At 54.3% G+C, this 20,063-nt stretch overlaps 1 protein-coding gene across 1 annotated transcript in view; it reads right to left on the bottom strand.

Annotated features, from left to right (window-relative positions):
• LMX1A (LIM homeobox transcription factor 1, alpha) overlaps window positions 1–20,063 on the bottom strand; it is a 117,293-nt gene that overhangs the window by 94,964 nt on the left and 2,266 nt on the right. Inside the window, exons 2-4 of the mRNA XM_015571295.1 lie at window positions 19,480–19,747; window positions 19,097–19,172; window positions 18,407–18,626 (exon numbers count right to left, since the gene is read on the bottom strand). Coding sequence (XP_015426781.1) covers window positions 18,407–18,626; window positions 19,097–19,172; window positions 19,480–19,747 — 564 coding nt within the window. The remainder of the gene's footprint in view (window positions 1–18,406; window positions 18,627–19,096; window positions 19,173–19,479; window positions 19,748–20,063) is intronic.

Below are 20,063 nucleotides of genomic sequence, written 5' to 3'. Positions count from 1 at the left end.
TGCTGCGCAGCAGAGGGAAGTGGGTGCCCCAGCCCCTCGCTCTCCCGGGGCTCCTGCTCTACCGCAAACCCACATGGAAAGAGCAGGGTTTCCTACGGCAGCCGTGGCTCCTGCTGCGCTGTCAGGAGAGAAGGCGCGGGGACCTCAGAGCACAAGCGGTGCGCACGGCTCCTCACGGCGCCTCAGGGCCGCCCACCAGGCCTCTGCAGAGGTGCAGCGCGCTGAGACCTGGCTGGGTCTCCCCGAGGGCTGGCCGCGCTGTCCCCCAGCCCTGGGGCAGCAGAGGCCGCTCAGGCCAGGGCAGCAGCTGCGCTGCAGGGTCTGGAGGCTAACGGCGCACAGGAAAGGGAGCGAGGCCGCACAGCCCCAACGTGGGAAGAGAACAGCAGCGTCGCAGGAGGTGGCCAGGCCCTCTTGTCAGAATTCCCCCCAGAGCCTGACGGTGATGCAGGTGAAGAGAGGACAACACACGAGGAAACAAAAGTTCTGGTGGCGTCTGACGGAGAAGCTGCAGCCTCTCAGAAGCCAGATCCCCTGGAAACACAGTAACTAGTCACATCCAATAATCAGAACGTTACTACTCACCAACGGCTGTCTCTAAGACAGGCATAGTTCTTGTGTGTGTGTGTGTGTGTGTGTGTGCGCGTGTGCACGTGTATGTGTACATGCATGTGCATGCCTGTGTGTGTGAGAGTGCATGTATGTGTGCTCGTGTGCACGTGTATGTGTACATGTATGTGCATGCCTGTGTGTGTGAGAGTGCATGTGTGTGTGCTCATGTGCCTGTGTGTGTGCATGCGTGTGAATGCCCATGCGTGTGTGTGTGTGCGCACGCTCACGCACCAGCTGGGGATTAGGGACCCAGTGCTGGCTCTGCCACCAACCAGCCATGTGACTCTCACACAGGCAAAATGAGAAGATGATCTCAGAATGGTACGAACAACACTGATCCTAGCAGGGACTCTGCCAGGAAAGAGTCTAAGTGCACTTACTCCATCCCCCAACAAACCTGAGCGCAGGTGGTACTACTCCCATGTACAGAGGAAGGAGCTGAGGCTCAAAGGCAGGAGGAGGCGGACAGTAAGGTCCCCCTCCAGCAATGACTCAGTAGCTCCTTCCAGACCAGCCCTCCCACAGATCACTAGAAACTCCAGACAAAACATAGAAAACAACAATGTGAAGACACCGGGCAATGACCAAAGGCAGGCAGACACCGAAAGGGGGTCAGCACGAGGAAGAAAGGACTAGAAATGGGTGACTGTCCTGTTTGTACAGCTTTCACTCAGAGCACCTAGGAGACTCAGATGGAAAAACCAGTCTTCCTGGCTGAGAAGGCCAGAGGACAGAATGTAAGGCAACCACAGCAGCCAACAGTGAGAGCAGAGACCTGGAAGATGCCGCGAGGAGGAGCCCCAAGTCTGCACACATCCCAGCTCTCTGCTGGCCCCAGGACCACGCCTGTGCCGGGCGGGCCCACCTGCCCACAGGGTCGGGAGCTGGGCTGAGACGCGACCTGCTGCCATCGCAGGGAAGACAGAGTTTACAGTCTGAGTTCAGCCAAGTTGACTTGCCTCTCGCATGTCTTAAAACACAAATATTTTTTAAAGAAACGTAAGAATTCAGGTAATCTACAACCTATCACTCCCAGGATACAATGCAAAGTCATTAACAGGAGCCATACTCAAGAGAAAAGAGAATCAACAGAGCTAACCCCCCAAATCACCCCAACGTTGGAATTAGCCAACCAAAATGTAAAGCCATCTCTTATAACCATGCCCAAAGATGCAGAGACAGATATGCTCAAAAAGAATGAAAAGATGGGAAATGCCATGAGAGAAACTTAAACTACAAAAAGGAATCCAACTGAAACTGTTGGAGCAGTTGGAACGGCACCATCTGCTACAACTTTCTGCAATGAAGGAAATGTCACTTCTTTGCTGCCTGATGCCCTTCCACTAGCCATGTGTGGCCACAGCTGCTTACAGTGTGGTTAGTGCAGCTGAAGAACTGAACTTCTGACTGTACTCCATTTGAATTAATTTTAATGTAATAGCCACATGTGGCTAGTGGCTACTGTCCTGGGCAGAGCAGCTCTAGCACTAAAAAGTACAATATCTAAGATAACATGTTCACCAGATCAGCTTAACAGCGGACTGGTAATGACAAAGTGTTGATGAACTTAAAGATAGATCAATAGAAAGGATCCAATCTGAAGAACAGAAAACAAAGACTGACACTAGCAAAAAAAAAAAAAAAAAAAAAAAACTAAGGCAGAAAGTAAATAGATGAATATACTCCAAGGTTCTTACACGCTGTATGCAGTGGCACAATAGTAACTCTAAGTGCATTGCGAGCAGTTAAATATGCATCTTGGAATGCTGGGAACAACCACTAAAAGTTAGTAATAAGTAATAATAACTTAAGAGATAGTTAGAAAGCCAATAATATGTTAAAATTAAATTCTAAAAATATAACTCCGTGTAGCAAAAAGAAAAAGCATCAAAGAAAATATGAGAACAAAAATAGGAAGAGAAAATGAAAGCTAGCATAAAAATAGCAACTATATCAATAATTACATTAAATGCTAATAGACCAAACACTTCAATTAAAAGAGGTTGTCAGAAAGATATTTTTTTAAAATATATTTTATTGATTTTTTACAGAGAGGAAGGGAGAGAGATAGAGAGTTAGAAACATCTATGAGAGAGAAACATCGATCAGCTGCCTCCTGCACATCCCCCACTGGGGAAGTGCCCGCAACCAAGGTACATGCCCTTGACCGGAATCGAACCCGGGACCTTTCAGTCCGCAGGCCGACGCTCTATCCACTGAGCCAAACCGGTTTTGGCCAGAAAGATATTTTTAAAGCAAGACTCACCTATATGCTGTCTACAAGGGTTATACTTCAAAATAAGTAGAAATCAGGCAATCCGTCCCGTTTTTAATTATTATAATACTCATGACCAATGAAGTACCTTCCTTCTTTAAAAATCTAATGATTTCACATGTATATGTGGAAATGCACATAGACACAAACATACATGGAACATGTAAATATCGCTTATGCTCAGGATGCTATTATGGTCAAACGTGCCTGTGCCCAAACCCAAGAGATAGCAGAAGAGACAGTTTGCCCAGCTGGCGGAGCCATCGCTGCTGCTTCCATTTCTTCATCACAGCTCGCTTGGTCAGGGAACCAGAGGGCTGGTTGGATAATTGCATGATCCTGTCAACAAATGATCATAATTGTTGGCAAAAAGGGGAACACAAGACAGTGTAACGAGTTTGCTAATTGCTGTTCAGTGCAGGATCAATGCAGCAAACAGTACCGGGTGTCGGCAGCTAAGTCCACCCGTCAGTTCACGTAAGACGACAAAGCCAAGCAGATTCCCTGGTTTCTTAAAGCCGGTGTTTCTTCCCTGCATCGGATGTGTGTTTTTACTTCTCAAGGCCATCTGTCTGCTTTTATATCCCTTTAACATATTAGGTGTATCCGCTGAGATTTCTTGGGAAAGTCATGCTGAGGTTTAAAAGTAATGAGAGAACAAACCACTGGTCTGAGGATGAAAGCGCCCAGGTGGCACTACAACTGGCTGGCATCGCCAAGCATTGGTGAGTAAATTGTTAGTATCATTAGCTGCCATCTATGGGGGCTCGTCATTAGACGCTGTGCAAGCACACATCATCTCTAACCCCTGCAGCATGTGGAGAGGTGGCGTCTGCCTTTAGAAGCAGGAGGCAGACTCCTCAGAGGCTAACCTGCCCAGGAGCAGAGCTGGGATTTGAACACTTGTCCCTCTGTCTTCTGCCATCTGTCTGGCAATGCTACTATCTCCATGCAATACGTGCCTACTCCTGTCCCTTTCTTCCGGGTCATTAACGCAGCCGCCGTGGGGTCACGGGCCAGCTTCCAGGACCTGATAAAACCGATGGGTCCCCGCGCCCCGCACTGTGCTGCTCACCCAGGCCCTTGGCCTTGGACTCAGGGCTGGCTGTGGCTGATTAGCACGGTCACCTACCCTCCTCGGTGCTGTGAGTCTGAGGGCACCATTGGTCCCCATGGAAACCAGGAGGCATGGATTCAGCTCTCTAGGGACAGGTTACACCTCTGGCCTTGCTCAAAGATGTCACATTTACATACCCTCAGTTACAAAGGGAGAGAGTGTCCATAGTGTGTGTGTGTTTCTACCCCAAAAAGGGGTAACTCACCGCCATGCTTCCTGCTCAAGGCTGCACTGGCCCCAGATACCAAGCCAAGGCCCTGGGTTCCAGCTCCCCTTTAGCTCCTCCTACAAGCACTGCCCAGTCATAACCAAGAATACTCACCGTCAGGACAGAGGCCACAACCGTCTGAGGGCCCCAGGCTGGGCATATTCTCCTCAAATCTCATCCCAGGAATGAGCACAGCCTGGTAAAAAGTCAGGAACTCCCTGCACTCCATGGCACGTGACTTAACTGATGGTGGGCCTTCCCATATTACAGGCGAGGTGAGCCTCGAACTTCCCTCCTCCCTGACACACCAGCAGTGTGAGGGCGACGCTGGACTCGCTGCACCAGGAGAGCTGGGCTCTGCCACGCTGTGTCCATCGTCCATCGTCCATCGGGAGAGCTGGGGGCTGGGCCCTCAGGCTGTGCTTGGTTACAGTTTAAGTGAGCTCACGAGAAGTCCTTTAACCACGTAGTAACTGAGTGGGGGCACAGGGCCAGCGATGGAGAGCAATTGGCTGAGCTGAGGTTAACTAGGCTTCGCTCTGATGCCTTTCCTACAGCCCCCGCGTGTCTGTGCTGCCATTAAAGGGGGCAGTCCATCTGACCTTACTCTTCTGACTGTGGGCAGGGAACTGGGAAGTAATAAGCATTACGTGCTGCATCTCCACTGCAGTCTCCCTCCTCGCGCCATTGAGCGCGGCCTAAACGCTCGCTGCCGGTCGACAAGTAGAAAAATTCATGTCATGAATCAGCTGGGTGTCTATGGTATCAACAACCCGTCATCGATCCATTTCCCTCTGGATGTACGGCCGCAGGGGCGGAGCCACTGGGTAACAGCGTCTGTGCTAACACCAATCTCAGTTCATTCCCTGCTTAGGTCAGAGGTTTGGCTGCTTGTGACCTGTCACCTTTCTTTCCTATGGTCGCATGGATATGACAGCCCTCGACCCAGGCAAGTGTTCTCACCAACCACACACGGCTCCCCGAACCCCCCTCATGCTTCAAACCGGGGGTGGGGGGGTGCTCACGGCCAGGGTGCCGGGGTAGACGGATAACCTTAGAAGGTAGATGGTTCGCCTGGCTCTGCCGGCTAAGCCGAGGGAGAGGCAGGACTGACGCTCGGTTATCCGCAGGTCGCCAGCCTCCTGCGTGGAGGAACAGGCATAGGAACCCCGTGGACAAGACCACAAAACAAGTGGCAGCAGCCACTGAGGTCTGGTCAACAGCAGGACGTGTCCCCACCCGGGAGCCCTCCTCTCAGAATTCCCGAGCGTCCCAGCAAGCAGAGGCCCGGCAGCTTGCAGGCATGCAGGTGAGCTGGTGGCCAAGTCCTGACAGCGGGCTGGCGCACCTGTCCTCTGGAGTTGCCACTCAGGGGACCCTGGGACCACGCTCGGCCACACGGAGCTCTGCACCGAGGAGGAGCAGGGACGGAAGATGGAGAGTGAGCTTCACCCAGAGACTAGCGTCTGAAGGACCCAGGCCAGAGCCTCGCTCTGCCGCCCGGGAGCCAGGGCGACCCTGGGGAGAAGCCCCGTGGGAAGCTGCAGAGGCCTGGGCAGGAGGCCCCGCAGGCCCTGTGAGTGTGATCAGCTCTGGTGGGTCCACAGAGAACAGAGAACAAAGGAATGCCTGGCGGGGAAAGACCACGCAGGGCAGAGCCCGTGCCCGGCTGTCCCTGACCCTCCCCAGGCTCCTCCTCTATCAAGTGGGCGTCCCCTCACTCCTGGGCCTTCTACCTCCTCCTCCTTTTCCTGGCCAGACTCGCCTTAGCCATCGAGCAAGCTCACACTACTCCATCCTAAAGCATCTCCCCCAGCCGCCTCCATCCCTCCTCCAACCCGTCTTCTCAGGAGAGCTGGATGCCGCCTCCCTCTGCTCCATGGTTTCTCTTGACTGTCCAGCCCATTAAGACGCCGTCCTGTCCCCTCCGTGCCTCTGATAAGGATCTTGGTAAGGTTACCAACGACTGACAGCCAAGTTCAAGGGCAAAGAGCTGGACATGGTTTTTGAGAATCCCCACCGCTGCCGTCTTCCAGACCCCTGCCTGCGTCGTCCCATCCTAGACTGTCCTGTCCCAGGGCCCCGGTGCCCACCCTTGGCGCTCTTCTCAGTCCGCGCGGTACCCCTGGGGCGCCCTTCGGATGGTTACAGGACAGCCTCACCTGGAGCGCCGTCCCTGGGCTCACAGCATTGCCGCAGTTGGAAATGCATCTGTATTTGTTGTTCATTGTCACCTGTTCTGTGAAGCCTTCTCAACAACAAGCTTTCCTCGATCGGCTTACCCATGGGACCAACATGCATTTGCCTAATACCTACCGTGCACCAAGCACGGTGCAGATGCTGGAGATACGGCGTCAAACAAAACTAAACGGTGCAGAAGCAGGAAGGTCCCGGAACTCAGAGCTTTTGATCTAGTGACACAGACCGGCAATCAATAACAAATAAACAGTATTTCAAACTCCGCGAGCACAGTGAAGAGAGTGAGGAGCCCATAGTAATACAGAGGCCAGGGGCTTAGAACCAAGGCTGGTCTCATCCGCTGGCCACGCCCTTTTAAACCATTTTACTCTCTTTGAGCACCTGCTGCCTTGTCCCTCTGCAGGCGCCTGGCTCATAGCACACCTGTGCTCCATTTGTTCTTTCCTACACACCAGGCCCAGGCAGGCCGCAGCCGGGTCTGTGATGAGGATGTGGGTGATCTCATTAATGAACCAACTGTTGATGAGTCCAGGGAAGGCTCCGTTTGAGAAATACAACTAGTCAAGTGCATCCCAGTGTTCAGAAGTATGATCCGAAGTCTCTAGTTTCATTAAATGCCAGTTGACAGATTAAATTCATCCAGACATTTCATCTCTCTGAACCTGACCAGAACTCAGAGAACCAGTGCTGGTGAGAGAAACAGCACAATTCAGGAATACTTCATTTCCTTACCAACCGAGGTCCCACGGAATCCACAGTCCTGGAATGAGTCCCCAAGATGGGAGCAGGGACCAGGGGACCCTTCTAGCTGGGCGGGCCTGTCTGCAGCCCAGCCCAGTTCTCAGGGAGCCTGGACAAGGCTCGTCCGCGGGATGGAGGGATGCCTGCTAGGGTCCCCAGAGAAGTTATTCTGAAAGATTCCAGATCTGATACTTCACAGCCGTTCCCCCAAATGTGCAGAGGGGCTCAGGGCAAGTCGCCAACAGCAAACGCTGGGAGCCGAGAGCAGGACCAAGGACGCCGCCACCTTGCTGTCACTCTCCCAGCAGGCTGAGCAGCCACGATGAGGGACAGCGGGGGACGGGGCGAATGGGCAAGACAGGCAGGAGCGATGGCGGGCATGGCTGTGGTCAGGCAACCCCACAGCCACAAGGCCTTCCTCCAACACCACAGGCCTCAACAGCTGGCCGTGCAGGTACCTGGTGGGTGGGACTAGTTGTCCGAGAGCTGGTTCAACAGGACAGACGGGGAACGGTGCCTCTCGGGCTGTGCGCACCAGAATTCACGCAGCAGGTGGGAGAGGAGTGGAAAGGCCACTGGACCGAGCCGGTGGCTGGGACATCCCCAGCGCCTGGGGCCTCTCAGAGCATCGCTTTCATCAACCACAAAACGCAGGGAAAAGGCCGCACTTACCTGACCGTTCAGTGTGTGAGGCCCCACAGACACGACACGTATGAGGCTTTTGGAAAATTATAAAGGAAATCGTTTTCCTAACAAATCCGCTTATGGCATTTTCTATGAGCCGCGAAATGATCTATACCAGTGGTTCTCAACCTTCCTAATGCCGCGACCCTTTAATACAGCTCCTCATGTTGTGGTGACCCCCAACCATAGAATTATTTTCGTTGCTACTTCATAACTGTAATTTTGCTACTGTTATGAATTGTAATGTAAATATGTGATATGCAGGATGTATTTTCATTGTTACAAGTTGAACATAATTAAAGCATAGTGATTAATCACAAAAACATGTAATTATATATATATGTGTTTTCAATGGTCTTAGGCGACCCCTGTGAAAGGGTCGTTCGACCCCCAAAGGGGTCGCGACCCACAGGTTGAGAAACGCTGATCTATACACTTTACAAGTATTACTCCTAAATTACCCGACGTGGGAGGCGGGGGCTGTTGCCATCCCCGTTTTAGAGAGAGAACGGGCACAGAGAAGGTAGGACCCTTGCCCACGGTCACACAGCTGGTCAACCAGAGCAAGGCCTGGGTTGCAGACACGGAGCCCACGCTCTCCTCCATGGCACTGTCATCGCACGTGGCTCCTGAGAAGAGCATTCCTCTACTCACATTAAAAAACCAGCAACAGCACCAGCCTGCTCCGTTCTCCCTATTTCACAGGCTCTGTCTCCTGTAACTGTCACAGAGCCCTACGAGGTGGGTAGGGTTCTCCTTTGTGTAGAGGAAAGTGTGGCGTGGACAGCTCTGGGCGTGCATCTCACATTACTTTTCTAGTAATGTGGGGAGCTGTGCAATCCCAAATTGTTCGTAGCCCCGTCTACCCTCCCACCTACGGACGTGACTCTTGAAATGAAGATCCCAACCAGCAGCAGTGCACAAAAGAAATACCGCCCAGAAGAGGAGGCGAGGGTGTGGCACCGGCCGGCCTCACAGGGACACAGGGACGCAATCAGGGAAGCGCCCTGCACAGCGACATTTGCATTCGGCCCCAACCATCTCCTTCACCGGCCCATTCGAGGCCCTAAATCCTGTCAGGAGATAGTCGTTCCTTCGAGTGAACACCCTTCCTGTTCAGAAGTATTTTTGGAAGAAAAGCAAATGATCACGTGCGTCCCAGTGGATTAGTGCATAGCCTCCTCTGCAGGCGGCAGCTGGGGGAGGCCGGCTCCAGCCTGCACACAGGGTGCCCTGAAACTTGCAAGGTCACAGGATGGGCTCGGTGCAGAAGACAAGCCAGAAGGCGAGGCTGAGCGGAGATCCTGAGTGTGGGGTTGAAAGCTGGGGCTGAACTCAGGGGTGCAGGGACTGAGAGCCCCAGGGGCAAGATGGGAGCAGGGACCAGGGACACTCCAGCCAGACACAGCAGCGAGGGTCCCCTGGGGCCTCCCCCCCGCCACTCTGGATTTCCAAAGCCCGCCTCAGGGGAGTGCTGTGTGTCCCCATGAAGATGGTGGGTGTCACTGAGACACGGGCGGGGCGGGATGCCCGCACAGTAGGAGACCTTGCCACAGGAAACCTGTGAGGACAAGAGGGGAAGGCAGAGGAGCCAACAGCAGGGGGCGCTCTCAATGGTTAGGCTAGAACCATGGTCGGCAAACTGCGGCTCGCAAGCCACATGTGGCTCTTTGGCCCCTTGAGTGTGGCTCTTCCTGAGCCTTAGGAGTACCCTAATTAAGTTAATAACAATGTACCTACCCATATAGTTTAAGTTTAAAAAATTTGGCTCTCAAAAGAAATTTCAATCGTACTGTTGATATTTGGCTCTGTTGACTAATGAGTTTGCTGACCACTGGGCTAGAAGGATTTGTTCCGAGGTGGAAACCAGAAAGCTGCCTGGAGCCAGCATCGGGCAGGAAGCAGAAAGGACAGAGGGTGGGATGTATGAAGGAGGACAAACTACAGAGAGAACACCAGGCAGAAGGCAGGTGTGGCCGTAGGGATCCATCTCCAGACCATGCGGGCCAGCGATGCCTAGGGTGAGCAGAAACCAGTCTCCGGCGTCTCTGTGGGTCCCAGACAAAAGGGCCCCCAAGCCACAGGCCTCTCCGGGGCAAGGATTGACCTTTAAACCCATTGGAGTCCCCGCTACTCGGGGTTCTCCCCAGCGCCTGGCAGAGGGTCTGGGACAAACACACTCCCCAAACTGTAGAAGCCACACCTTCCCCGTCCACTGCCTGATGCCCTTTCTGGGCCCCTCTTACCCAAAGACATCCACCTCTTCTCCCGCAGGAGCTGGGGCCCAGGCCAAGGCACCAGCTCCCACTCAGGTCCTCCTGCCACGAGCGGGGCGTTTCTGGGCCAGGGAGCTGGCCTTCCTCTGCTCCGTCAGTGACAACAATGTGAGGAATGAAGTGTGGTTGGGGACAGTCCCCAGGAGCCCGGCATTTGGTATTAAAGGAACTTCCAGGTGCTTGGGAGGATAATCTAGCGGGGGTGGGGGCGGGGGGTGGCTATGTTGGGTTGTGTTTTGAAAATCCTTTTAAAGGCCCCTGAGGCTGGAAGGGGGGCAGGGGAATTGTAGCTGCTATTGCCAAGGAGGTGGGGAAGGAGGTGGGGAAGGAGGCCCAGTGCTCCATGGCACCCGGGGCTCCGAGATCAGGGCTGGTCCTCCAGCCTAAGGAGCAGTGAGGTGGGAGAGTAGGGATGCTTCCCCCTCTCAGAGCCCAGCCAGGCTTCACGCCAAAGGATGGCGCCTCCTGATTTCAGGCGACGGCCTCACACAGGCACTTCTCAAAGCCACCAAAAATCACCCTATGGGGCAGCACATAACCCCGTAGCTGCTAAGGTACTGGGCACACTCAGAAAGGCATCCAGGGCCCCTAATGGTCACCCAGAGTCACGGTCATGGGACCCGGCAAACCCGAGATCAACACCGCACCAACTATCAAGTTGAGCCCTGGACCACCGGGAAGGCCATCGTTTCGCACATGGAAGACTCATTTGTTCCATCCAAGTGAAGAAATCGAGGGCTAGCATCCACAGGCGGCTGGGGAAAGTGAGGCAGCTCAGGAGGCGGTGTCTGAGGACTACCCCAGGCTGCATGAGTCAAGTAAATAGAATTCCATAGACTGGGGGACGGGGGGGCGCTGACGGTAGGGTTCAGAGAGGCCCTCCAGATAGACAGGGTGGGGAAGCAGGTTTACAATGCGAGTGCATGAAACAAACACAGAGCATATTCTTGTATTATTATTTAACTAGAGGCCCAGTGCACAAAATTCATGCACTGGGGGGTGTCCCTCAGCCCAGCCTGCACCCTCTCCAATCTGGGACCCCTTGGGGGATGCCCGCTGCATGATGTGGGATTGGTCCTAAACTGGCAGTCGGACATCCCTCTCACAATCTGGGACTGCTGGCTCCCAACTGCTCACCTGCCTGCCTGCCTGATTGCCCCCTAACCATTCCCCTGCCAGCTTAATCGCCCCCAACTGCCCTCCCCTGCAGGCCTGGTTGCCCTCAACTGCCCTCCCTTGAAGGCCTGATCACCCACAGCTGCCCTCCCCTGCTAGTCATCTTGTGGTGGCCATCTTGTGCCCACATAGGGCGGCCATCTTGTGTGAGGGTGTGATGGTCAATTTGCATATTACCTCTTAATTGTATAGGATTATCTTATTATTGTTCATACCAACAACTGTGAGCCTGCTTTTTTCCACCCTGTGCCTCCCGTGGCCCACTCCCAGCAATGCCAGATGCTAAGGCTGTTTTTTATAGAGTCTCATTGGGCCTGTGGGCCAGGCAGTCCAGTCCACAGTGGCCAGGTATCTGTCAGGGCTCGTCCATTATGTGGTAATGAGGATGAAACCCCAGTCTAAGAGTCTGCAGAGACAGCAGAAACAGAAAGGGCAGTTATTACCCAGAAATAGGGTCCCCACTGGCAACTTGAAGGACTGGAGGAGACCAGGCTCCCTCATGTGACTCCAGATAGCGGGCCAGGAAAAGCTCGGTGCGGTGCGTATTTGTAGTCATGACGTGATGGGGCACTGAGGGGGGCTGGCGCGGTTTCATTCATTCTAGCTTGGCTCAGCTACCGTGGGTCACCACGGCAACGCACGGCGCAGACACAGGTTTTATAACCCCTTTTGTGGCCAGCAGGTGTTGCTCAGTGGTTGAGCATCAACCTATGAACCAGGAAGACATGGTTCCATGCTCACACATGCTTGGGTTTTGAGCTCCATCCCCAGTGGGGGGCGTGTAGGAGACAGCTGATCCATGATTCTCTCTTATCATTGATGTTTCTATCTCTCCCTCTCCCTTCCTCTCTGAAATCAATAAAAATATATTTTTTAAATCATTTTGTGCCCTGGCTGGTATTCCCAGTGGTTAGAGCATCAGACTGCACACTGAACGGTCTTGGGTTTGATTCCCAGTCAAGGGCGTATCTGGCTTGTGGGTTCACTCCTCACCCCTGGTCAGGGTGCGTGGGGAGGCAACCAATCACTGTGTCTCGCATTGATGTTTCTCTCCCTCTCTCTCTCCTTTCCCCTCCCTTCCACTCCCTCTGATAAGCAATGGAAAATATATCCTAGGTGAGGATTAACCAAAAAAACCCTTTTGTAACTACCAGACTATTTGTGACGGGGCCAGGTATGCCCGCAGGTGGGCACTGGTGTGGGACCACAATCCGATTCCTTCCACAGCCTCCTCACTGAGGCTCCCGTCTCTGTGGCACTCCGACTGCGGACTAAGCCAGGGGAACATAATCCCTGTTCTAAGTCTGGTTTTATTTATTTCCAGGAGTGCGAAAGCAAACATGTAGCGAGATTAAAGTGTTTGCACCCCCTTTCTAGCCAAGAGAGCTCTAATCCTGCTGCTAATGAATGCCAGGGCCATAGCTGTTTTTATTAATTTCATCTCGGTTAAAAATACAGACACAGATGAGCGTGCTTGACTAAAATAACAATCTGACATTTGGAAGGTGTTCGCTTCATTTCAGCAGAGCGGTTGGGGAGGTTCCCCTTCATATGTGACAGGGACACCGAGCTGTCCCTACCTGTGATGGGGACGCCCTGGTGCACGAGGCAGGCGAGGAGAGGGTGTGAGACCTCAGAGGCACAAGCCACGGTCTCTGTGGTCCCAGAAAGCAGCACAGAAGCGGACACGCCTCTTCTCTCTGTCCTCTAACGATGCCCCCAGAACTTTTCTACACTTCGCTCCTGAAATTACCAACCTCCCAACCAGGTCTGATCCGAAAGGCTGCCGGCAGGAATACTGCTCCACATGTTGCAAAAAGACTCAGAAAAACATACGGGTAATCCTGGCGGGGAGACGGGTGCGCTGGACACGAGGGCTCCACACCAGACAGGCCCCCGTTCCCCGTGCAGCCCCCTCCTCAGCTCACTGCTCGCCAGGACTCCCCTCTGAGGATGGGAAAGGCATTAAAAACCCATGGTAGGAAGGTGTTTAAAAAGATCGGAAAGCATTCAAGGAGGGCTATATCCGAGTTCAGAGTGGAGGCAGGGCCGATTTTTAAATCTTTCCAGGGAGGTCGTGGCTGCCCTTCCCCCATAATTCATTGCCATGTGCTGTACCTCTGTGCTTAATAATCACGTCAACGTGACTCGATACGGGGTATTTTAAAAGAAACGACATTTTATGTATGCATTTAGTCTAAGAAGCTTTAATAAATTTCTGGTAACATCGTGAGTATTCTAAATCCTTGTTTATTTTCTCACTGCTAAATACTAGCACCCAAAACATTTCTTTGGCCATGAAACAATAATCAGCTGATAATTTAATAAATGGAATTGCTCTCATTGGAGACACACCACGTCTTCATTATCTGCAAAAACCTCCCAGGATTAAGAAGGAACAGTGAGGGCGCTTCTCTAGAATTACCAACAGGATTTTGGTGAATACAAAAATCATAAATAGGAAAAATGAAACTAAAAAGCCCGACGAACAGCGAACTGTCAGAAAAGTTCCTGCCACTGAACTGTGAAGAGCAATAGCCACAGTGTGGCCGGAGGACAGCAAGGTCCCCGGCCACACAGCCGGAGCCATTTTTTTTTCCCCCCCCCCCCCCCCCCCCAGTGCGCGCCACTTATGTGAGAATCAAAAGAACCCACAGCCCCTCAGGGGACGTTCACCTCGAGGTCCCAGACCCCATGAGTGCCTCCTCCTGCTCTCTGATCCTGCTTCAGAAGTTTAAGTCTTAGATTCCAAGGAAGTCCTGCCCAGGACCAATACGTACAAAAAGGAAAACACCTCTGAGCAAGGACTGTTTCCAATCACCCTCTAAATAAAAAACGAGGAACGTCCCCCTCTCTCTCTATGCATGTGACACATGCATGTGTACACATCACACACACACACACACACACACACACACACACACACACACACATGGCCACAGCCTGGGGATGGTGCTGCATATTCCAGGCTAATCCCCCAGCAATTTAACAGACGGCAATTGATGGCCTAGCTGCGTCTGATTTTTCTGTGCCTTGCGTTTTATTATGCCGGGGCCAGGGCCAGCCACAGGGCAAGCCCAGCAAAAATGGAACAGTGGCCTCTATCGTTCCACGGGTGGCTCCTCTGAGGAGGAACTGCGGGCCCAACTTTGACCTCCAAGGAGTGACAAAACCAAACTAACCGCCCTCCCTGCACATCCTCCGTGACCTTGATAAACACACAATTAGTTCATTCAGGTCCCAACAGAGGCCAGTCCCTCAGCCATCCTCTCCGAGGGGCTGCCAATCATGGAGTCCAAAAAAGATGCTACAGAGAGGCTCTCAGAGGGATGTGTGCGGAGCCTCGATTCGTCCCTGTCTTCACAGAGCCCGTCTGCTCCACAAGCAAGGGGAGGCCCAGGGCCGGCCGGGAGCGGCTCCCAAGCCTGCGATCTGCTGACACGTGAGGAGTTATGCTGCTGGGAGAGCAGCCCGGACGACAGCACTTCCATCCCAGACGGCTCCAAGGACGTCCAGAGCAATCCCCGGATAATGATAAACCTCACATGTGAGGGGACGAGCCCTGCCGAAGGCTGAGCCGCCAGGCGCAGGGAGAACACAGCATCCACTTGGGTGCCCCGGGGAGCCTGTGACCACACGCCCCGACTCCGCAGCCTCTCCTGTCTCCACTTCAGTCCAAGTGCAGTTTCTGTTTGGAAAAAACTTAGGGAAACCTCCAAACTACCCACATCGCAGGACTCAGTTAAAGAGGGACCAGCAGTTCTCTAAATAGAAGTCCCCGAGGCTGGGACGTAGCTTGGTCGTCTGCTCACTTCGGGAACATGGCAGACGGCTGGGTCCAGTCCTTAACCACCTGCACCTCCAGTGAATCACCGGACTTCTTCAATCCTGGGAGTGATCGCCCCACCGGACCAGTCCTTTTTCTCAGATGACTCGTCATGAACAATAAAGCTCACGCCCAGTTCTTCATCCCTGACCGTGCGTAAATCAGCGCGCTCCCCTCAGGCTCTCCGTGCTCGTTTGTTTTGGATGACCAGGAGATGAATTGTTCCTCGGGGCGTCCTCGTGTGGGACAGAAATACTCAACAATGCATCCTGAAGCTTTCAAACGAGTGGCCGGGCGCCTAAGGTACTTCTGTCAATTCCCTTCTTAATCAGACAAATTCAGTGCTTGACATCGAGAAGGTTTGGCGACTGGTTGATAGAGGAGACATTTCACTTTTTAACTGGCTGCCTGACACCAGGAACAGGCAGCTAATAATTCAAGTGCAAAACTGCCCAACAGCCAGCAATGCACATACGAGTGGCTGAAACATACATGACAAACTTGCCTGGTGAACGTGAGCGTGATGTGCACGGCGCCCGGGATGCGCAGCAGCTGTCTGCTTCGTCACTGTTGTGTCTAGAAAGAGCGTTTGGAGTTCGTGGTTTGGAGACAAGGACACTCCTGGCTGCTCATTTCCTATGAAGAGCCCCACAACCCACCCCCATCATGCCCAACCACTTCAACGTCTGTCGTATTTTCCTCTCCGTTTTCCTTGGCTGGGCCTCACATTTTTAAAGGATCCAGTGAAAGAAAAGCAAAATTATGTTTACAAATGCACTTTCAGTTCCGTGAGGAGACGCGCTTTCAGTTCCGTGACTCTGACCTACAAACCGGACTGTATTCCTCTCGAGGGAAAGTGCTGGCCATCCGACGCTGCCGCCCGTTCCTGCCTGCACCCTCAGGACAGGGCCTTCCAGAAATACTTGGTGGCCAGGATGCTGCAGAGGAAGGCGCTGGCTACACGCCCCCTGAGGGCAGACTGAGGCTAGTCCCCAGCAGCAGCCGCCCCCCACCCCTGCCCTGCACATAGAAGAAGCTCCGTGCAATAATAAAGAAGGAGTTTGTCTTGAGCCCAATTTTAAAACAAAGGAACAAACAAACCTCTCCTTTCTCTCCCACCATGCAGACTAACACCATGGAGATGATCAAATATATTAAAACCCCGTTTTGTTGGAAGAAGAATGGGAGTGGGGTGGGGGATAGAGAAGGAGAGGGACAGGGGGAATAAAATTAATCCAAAAAAGCAACTGACAGGCGGGGCACAGGCAAGGAGCCTCAGCGACCCAGCACCCGTCTTGGACATCTGCGTTTCTGAAATATTTGTTGAAATTAAAATGGAAGCCCTCCCTGCACCATCGCCGTCTCTCTGAACAGCGTGGCTGCTCGTCTTCCTCTCTAAACCCTCCTGGCTCTGGCCAACAGCTGGCTAACTGATCCCTGCAATTTTCTCTCCGCAGAAACAGTTTTCGAGGGGAGAGGGACCCTAATCAGCCAACCGCCAAGCCTGGGGGCTGAGGTGGCGGGTCATGGTGGGTGAAGGGCCTACAACAGTCTCCTCTCTTGACACAGCCTGGCTTCCTTAGAGGAGACCACCAGCCCCACAGCTGTGTTGACCCTCAAGCCTTTTCTGATTTTTTTTTTTTTAACAAACAGAATAGGAATTCACAACCCAAATCCCTTCCCTAAGCTCCAATGCTTTTAAATCTGCTAGTGTTCTGCCCAACGATGTGGACATTTGGGTAATCGTCGATAAGCAGAAAGATAAAGATTGGGTCTGCACAATCCCACAACCTTCGGGCAAAAAGCAAGCAATCCAACAGGAGCTTTCTCCAAAGGTGAGACTCGTGTGGGCAAAATCTGCTCAATTACCTAAAAATTGCACCTTTCGTTCAGACACTGTAGTAGTAAACAGACAGCCAGGAACAGACACAAGCCTATCTTTCTTTAACGTCAACCATAATTACCACTCTGGGACGGCAACGTGCGTTTTCATTCTATATTGTTCTGCATTGTACAGCTCACCCCAAATCAAACACGTGTTTTGTTAGTGCTGAAAAGCAAAGTTACCATTTCCAAACACACCCAAAATGCCCATGCTCTGTCCACACCGGGGTAAATTCACGCATATCCTGGCGAAGCAGCACTGAGCGGCAGGAAGAATAGTTCCTGTGGGATCACAGCTTTGTCACATTTAAACCCAAACAGGGCAACGCGGAGAGGAACGCATTTGTTTTCTCTCGGCGGTGCTTTTGTTCCATGGAGACCTGTAGCCCCTGCACTGTGTCTTCAGTAACAGGCCGGGACAGCTTTCCAGCACACTGACCCCTCCACCACCCTCAGGGTGCTGCCCGTTCCTTCATTCACCAGCAAACGCGGAATTCTCCCACAGGCTCCGCGCCCACGTCACACAGACCAGTCCCGGGTCTCAGCCGCGTTTCCATCCGTCCAGACCCTCTGAGGCTGTGAAGTCAGCGTCCCTGTTAACTAGCCATTTTGCCAAGGAGAGCAGTGCCCCTCCGCTGAGCTCCTCAAAGCCAACCCTAAGGCACGCCCAGCCACGCCGGCATTAGGCAGCACGGAGTCCAGATCCGCAGCAATCCACCTTCTGAAATACCTGTCTGCCAACTCACCTCAGAGCACAAGGGACGCTCGCTAGGCAGGAGGGAGGATTCCCTGCTGCGTGGCCCAAACGCAAGCCCTGGGGATCCGGAGGGGGCGGAGGAGGCGGGATGGACGCAGGGCTGCGTCAGGCCCCAGGGTGGCCCACAGCCCCGCGGCGGAGGGGTTTGGAGAACCCGGGAAGGGAAGGGTAGAGCGCAGTGAGAGAAAAGACAAACGGGTGTGCACTGGAGCTCAGAGGGCTGCAGCGCCGGGTCTGAGTGCAATCTGTCGGGACCCCAGTGGACAAAGCCAGGGAAAACCGCGCAGGGGACTGGGGCCTCAGGATCCACGCAGCCTCGCTGCTGGCATCAGCGTGTGGGGAGCGCAGACGTGGGTAAGGTGGGCTGGGAACAGGCGAGGAGACATGGGCACCCCAGGGAAGGGGGGTTTGAGGCACGAGCTTGATGGGCATCCCAAGTCCGGGCAGGGGCCCCGAGAGGACTGAAAACTGGGCCAGGCGACCACAAAGGGGAGCCTCCCTGGCGAGTCCTGGGGCGGCGGCTGCAGTGTCGCTGCGCATTTCTCCCCATCCCGGGAGTGTGCAGGATGGGGGCCAGGGAACCCAGCTTCTCGGGCATTCGGGTGCCTCCTGTGGCTCCCAGTTGGCGAGGGCGCCGCGCGGGACACTTACTTCTCGTAGTCGTACTTGCAGTACAGCTTCTGGTCCCGGTAGAAGCAGGTGGTCTCCAGGGGCTCCTTGCAGGAGGCGCACTGCACGCACTGCTCATGCCAGAAGCTGTCGTTGAGCCGCAGCAGAAACCGGTCCGAGATGACCCGCTGGCAGCCCTCGCAGACCGACCTGGGGCTCCCCGCTCGGCCTGCGCAGCAACAAAGGTTCACCGTGAGCCTCGCTGCAGGACAGCGGGCCACGCCACCACCTCCGGGGCTGCGCCCCGCACACTCACACCACGGCGGTCCCTGAGTCCCCACCACGGGCAGCCCCGTGTGATCCACGCAGCCCGGTTTGGAGACAGAAAAATCAAACCAAGCGACACCTCTAATAAACTCGGAAGGTTTAGAGTCTACCCTAGGAGGGAGCGGAATTCTGTAAGTGCCCTTTAATTATCAAACCGGCCCGGTATGCGCGTCCTTCGAAATCGGAGGAGCACTGCCTCTGGGCTCCCGGGTCCATCACAGTCATGTCATCGCGCACTCGGTGAGTCTCCGCTGGCTCTTATTAAAGCCGAGTGCGCAAAAACAATTTTGTTTGGTTTTACTTTTGCTAAAACGAAGTTCTACATTTTTTTTATTTTTGAGAGACGACTTTATTTTTTTTCTTTTCATCCCCAAAAGTCCCGCATACACAAAAATACCCTCTCACCACAGGCAAACTCAGTGTGTTCAAACCAGTGCCCAAACTGCTGCGTCTGGGCCGCTGTGCAAACTGCAGATGGGCTCTTCGTAATAAGAGGCATGAGAATAAAGAGAAGGGGGAAACCGAGGGAGGAAGCGGCCGAGAAGCCAGGCATCCGGGAAGCCTGCGGGCTCAGCACCCGGGGAGAGCGATCCCACCCAGACCCACTCAGCAGCCGAGCCTCTCGGTCCTGCCCTCGGACTTCTGTTTGGTCCTTTAGTTTTGGGGATGGGGGGCGCTTGGTCGCCTTTGTTGGCACATTTCACGGCGGTGGAGAGAAGGCCTTGCCTGGGGAACTAGCCTTGGGCGCGATGTCCCGAAGGACCTGCCCTTCCCCGTTTCCCAGTTACGCTCCGGGCGCTTCCCCTTCGGGCCCCCGGGCTGGAGAGCCGAGGTCGCCGGGGCCCAGCGGGCAGGCGGGGCAGAGCGGCCAGACGCTTCTCGGGGTGGCCGTTCTCTACTCTTTCTGCCCCGACTCCTGGTGGGGACGTGCCCGTGGAGCCCAGGGCGCACCCCGCTGCCCGCTTCAGGCGGAGGCGCGCGCCCCGCGCCAGGACCTGCAGGGCCAGCCCTGCGCCCCTCCCGGCCGCCCGCAGTCGGGAAGTTTGGGGACGGACCCTGGGAAAGAAGGACGCAGCACGGGAGACTGCGTTTCCTCTGGGGCGCCGCGGGGCTCCCCACATAGGGCTTCTCCCCCGAACTGCTCCTCTCCGCCTTCACCCGCGCTAGCGGTTCCGAGTGACCCGAGTACAAGACAAAACGAAAACGCCTTTCTTACAACAAACGAAGCGCCCGCTCCCCAAACCTGGAAGGTGCGAGGGGCGGACTGGGCGGGGTGAGGTCCCGGCCTCGGGTCCGGGCCGCGTGCGGACGTTCCGTGCGGCCCTGGGCGCTCCGTCCCCCGCGGGCCCTCCGAAGGGGCCGGGAAGCGGGA

Source organism: Myotis davidii, unplaced genomic scaffold (genome assembly GCF_000327345.1).
Source record: "Myotis davidii unplaced genomic scaffold, ASM32734v1 scaffold668, whole genome shotgun sequence".
In the NCBI taxonomy this organism is placed as follows: domain Eukaryota; kingdom Metazoa; phylum Chordata; class Mammalia; order Chiroptera; family Vespertilionidae; genus Myotis; species Myotis davidii.
The sequence above is the reverse complement of the archived record's forward strand: the minus strand, read 5'-3'. Positions and strand labels throughout refer to the sequence as shown.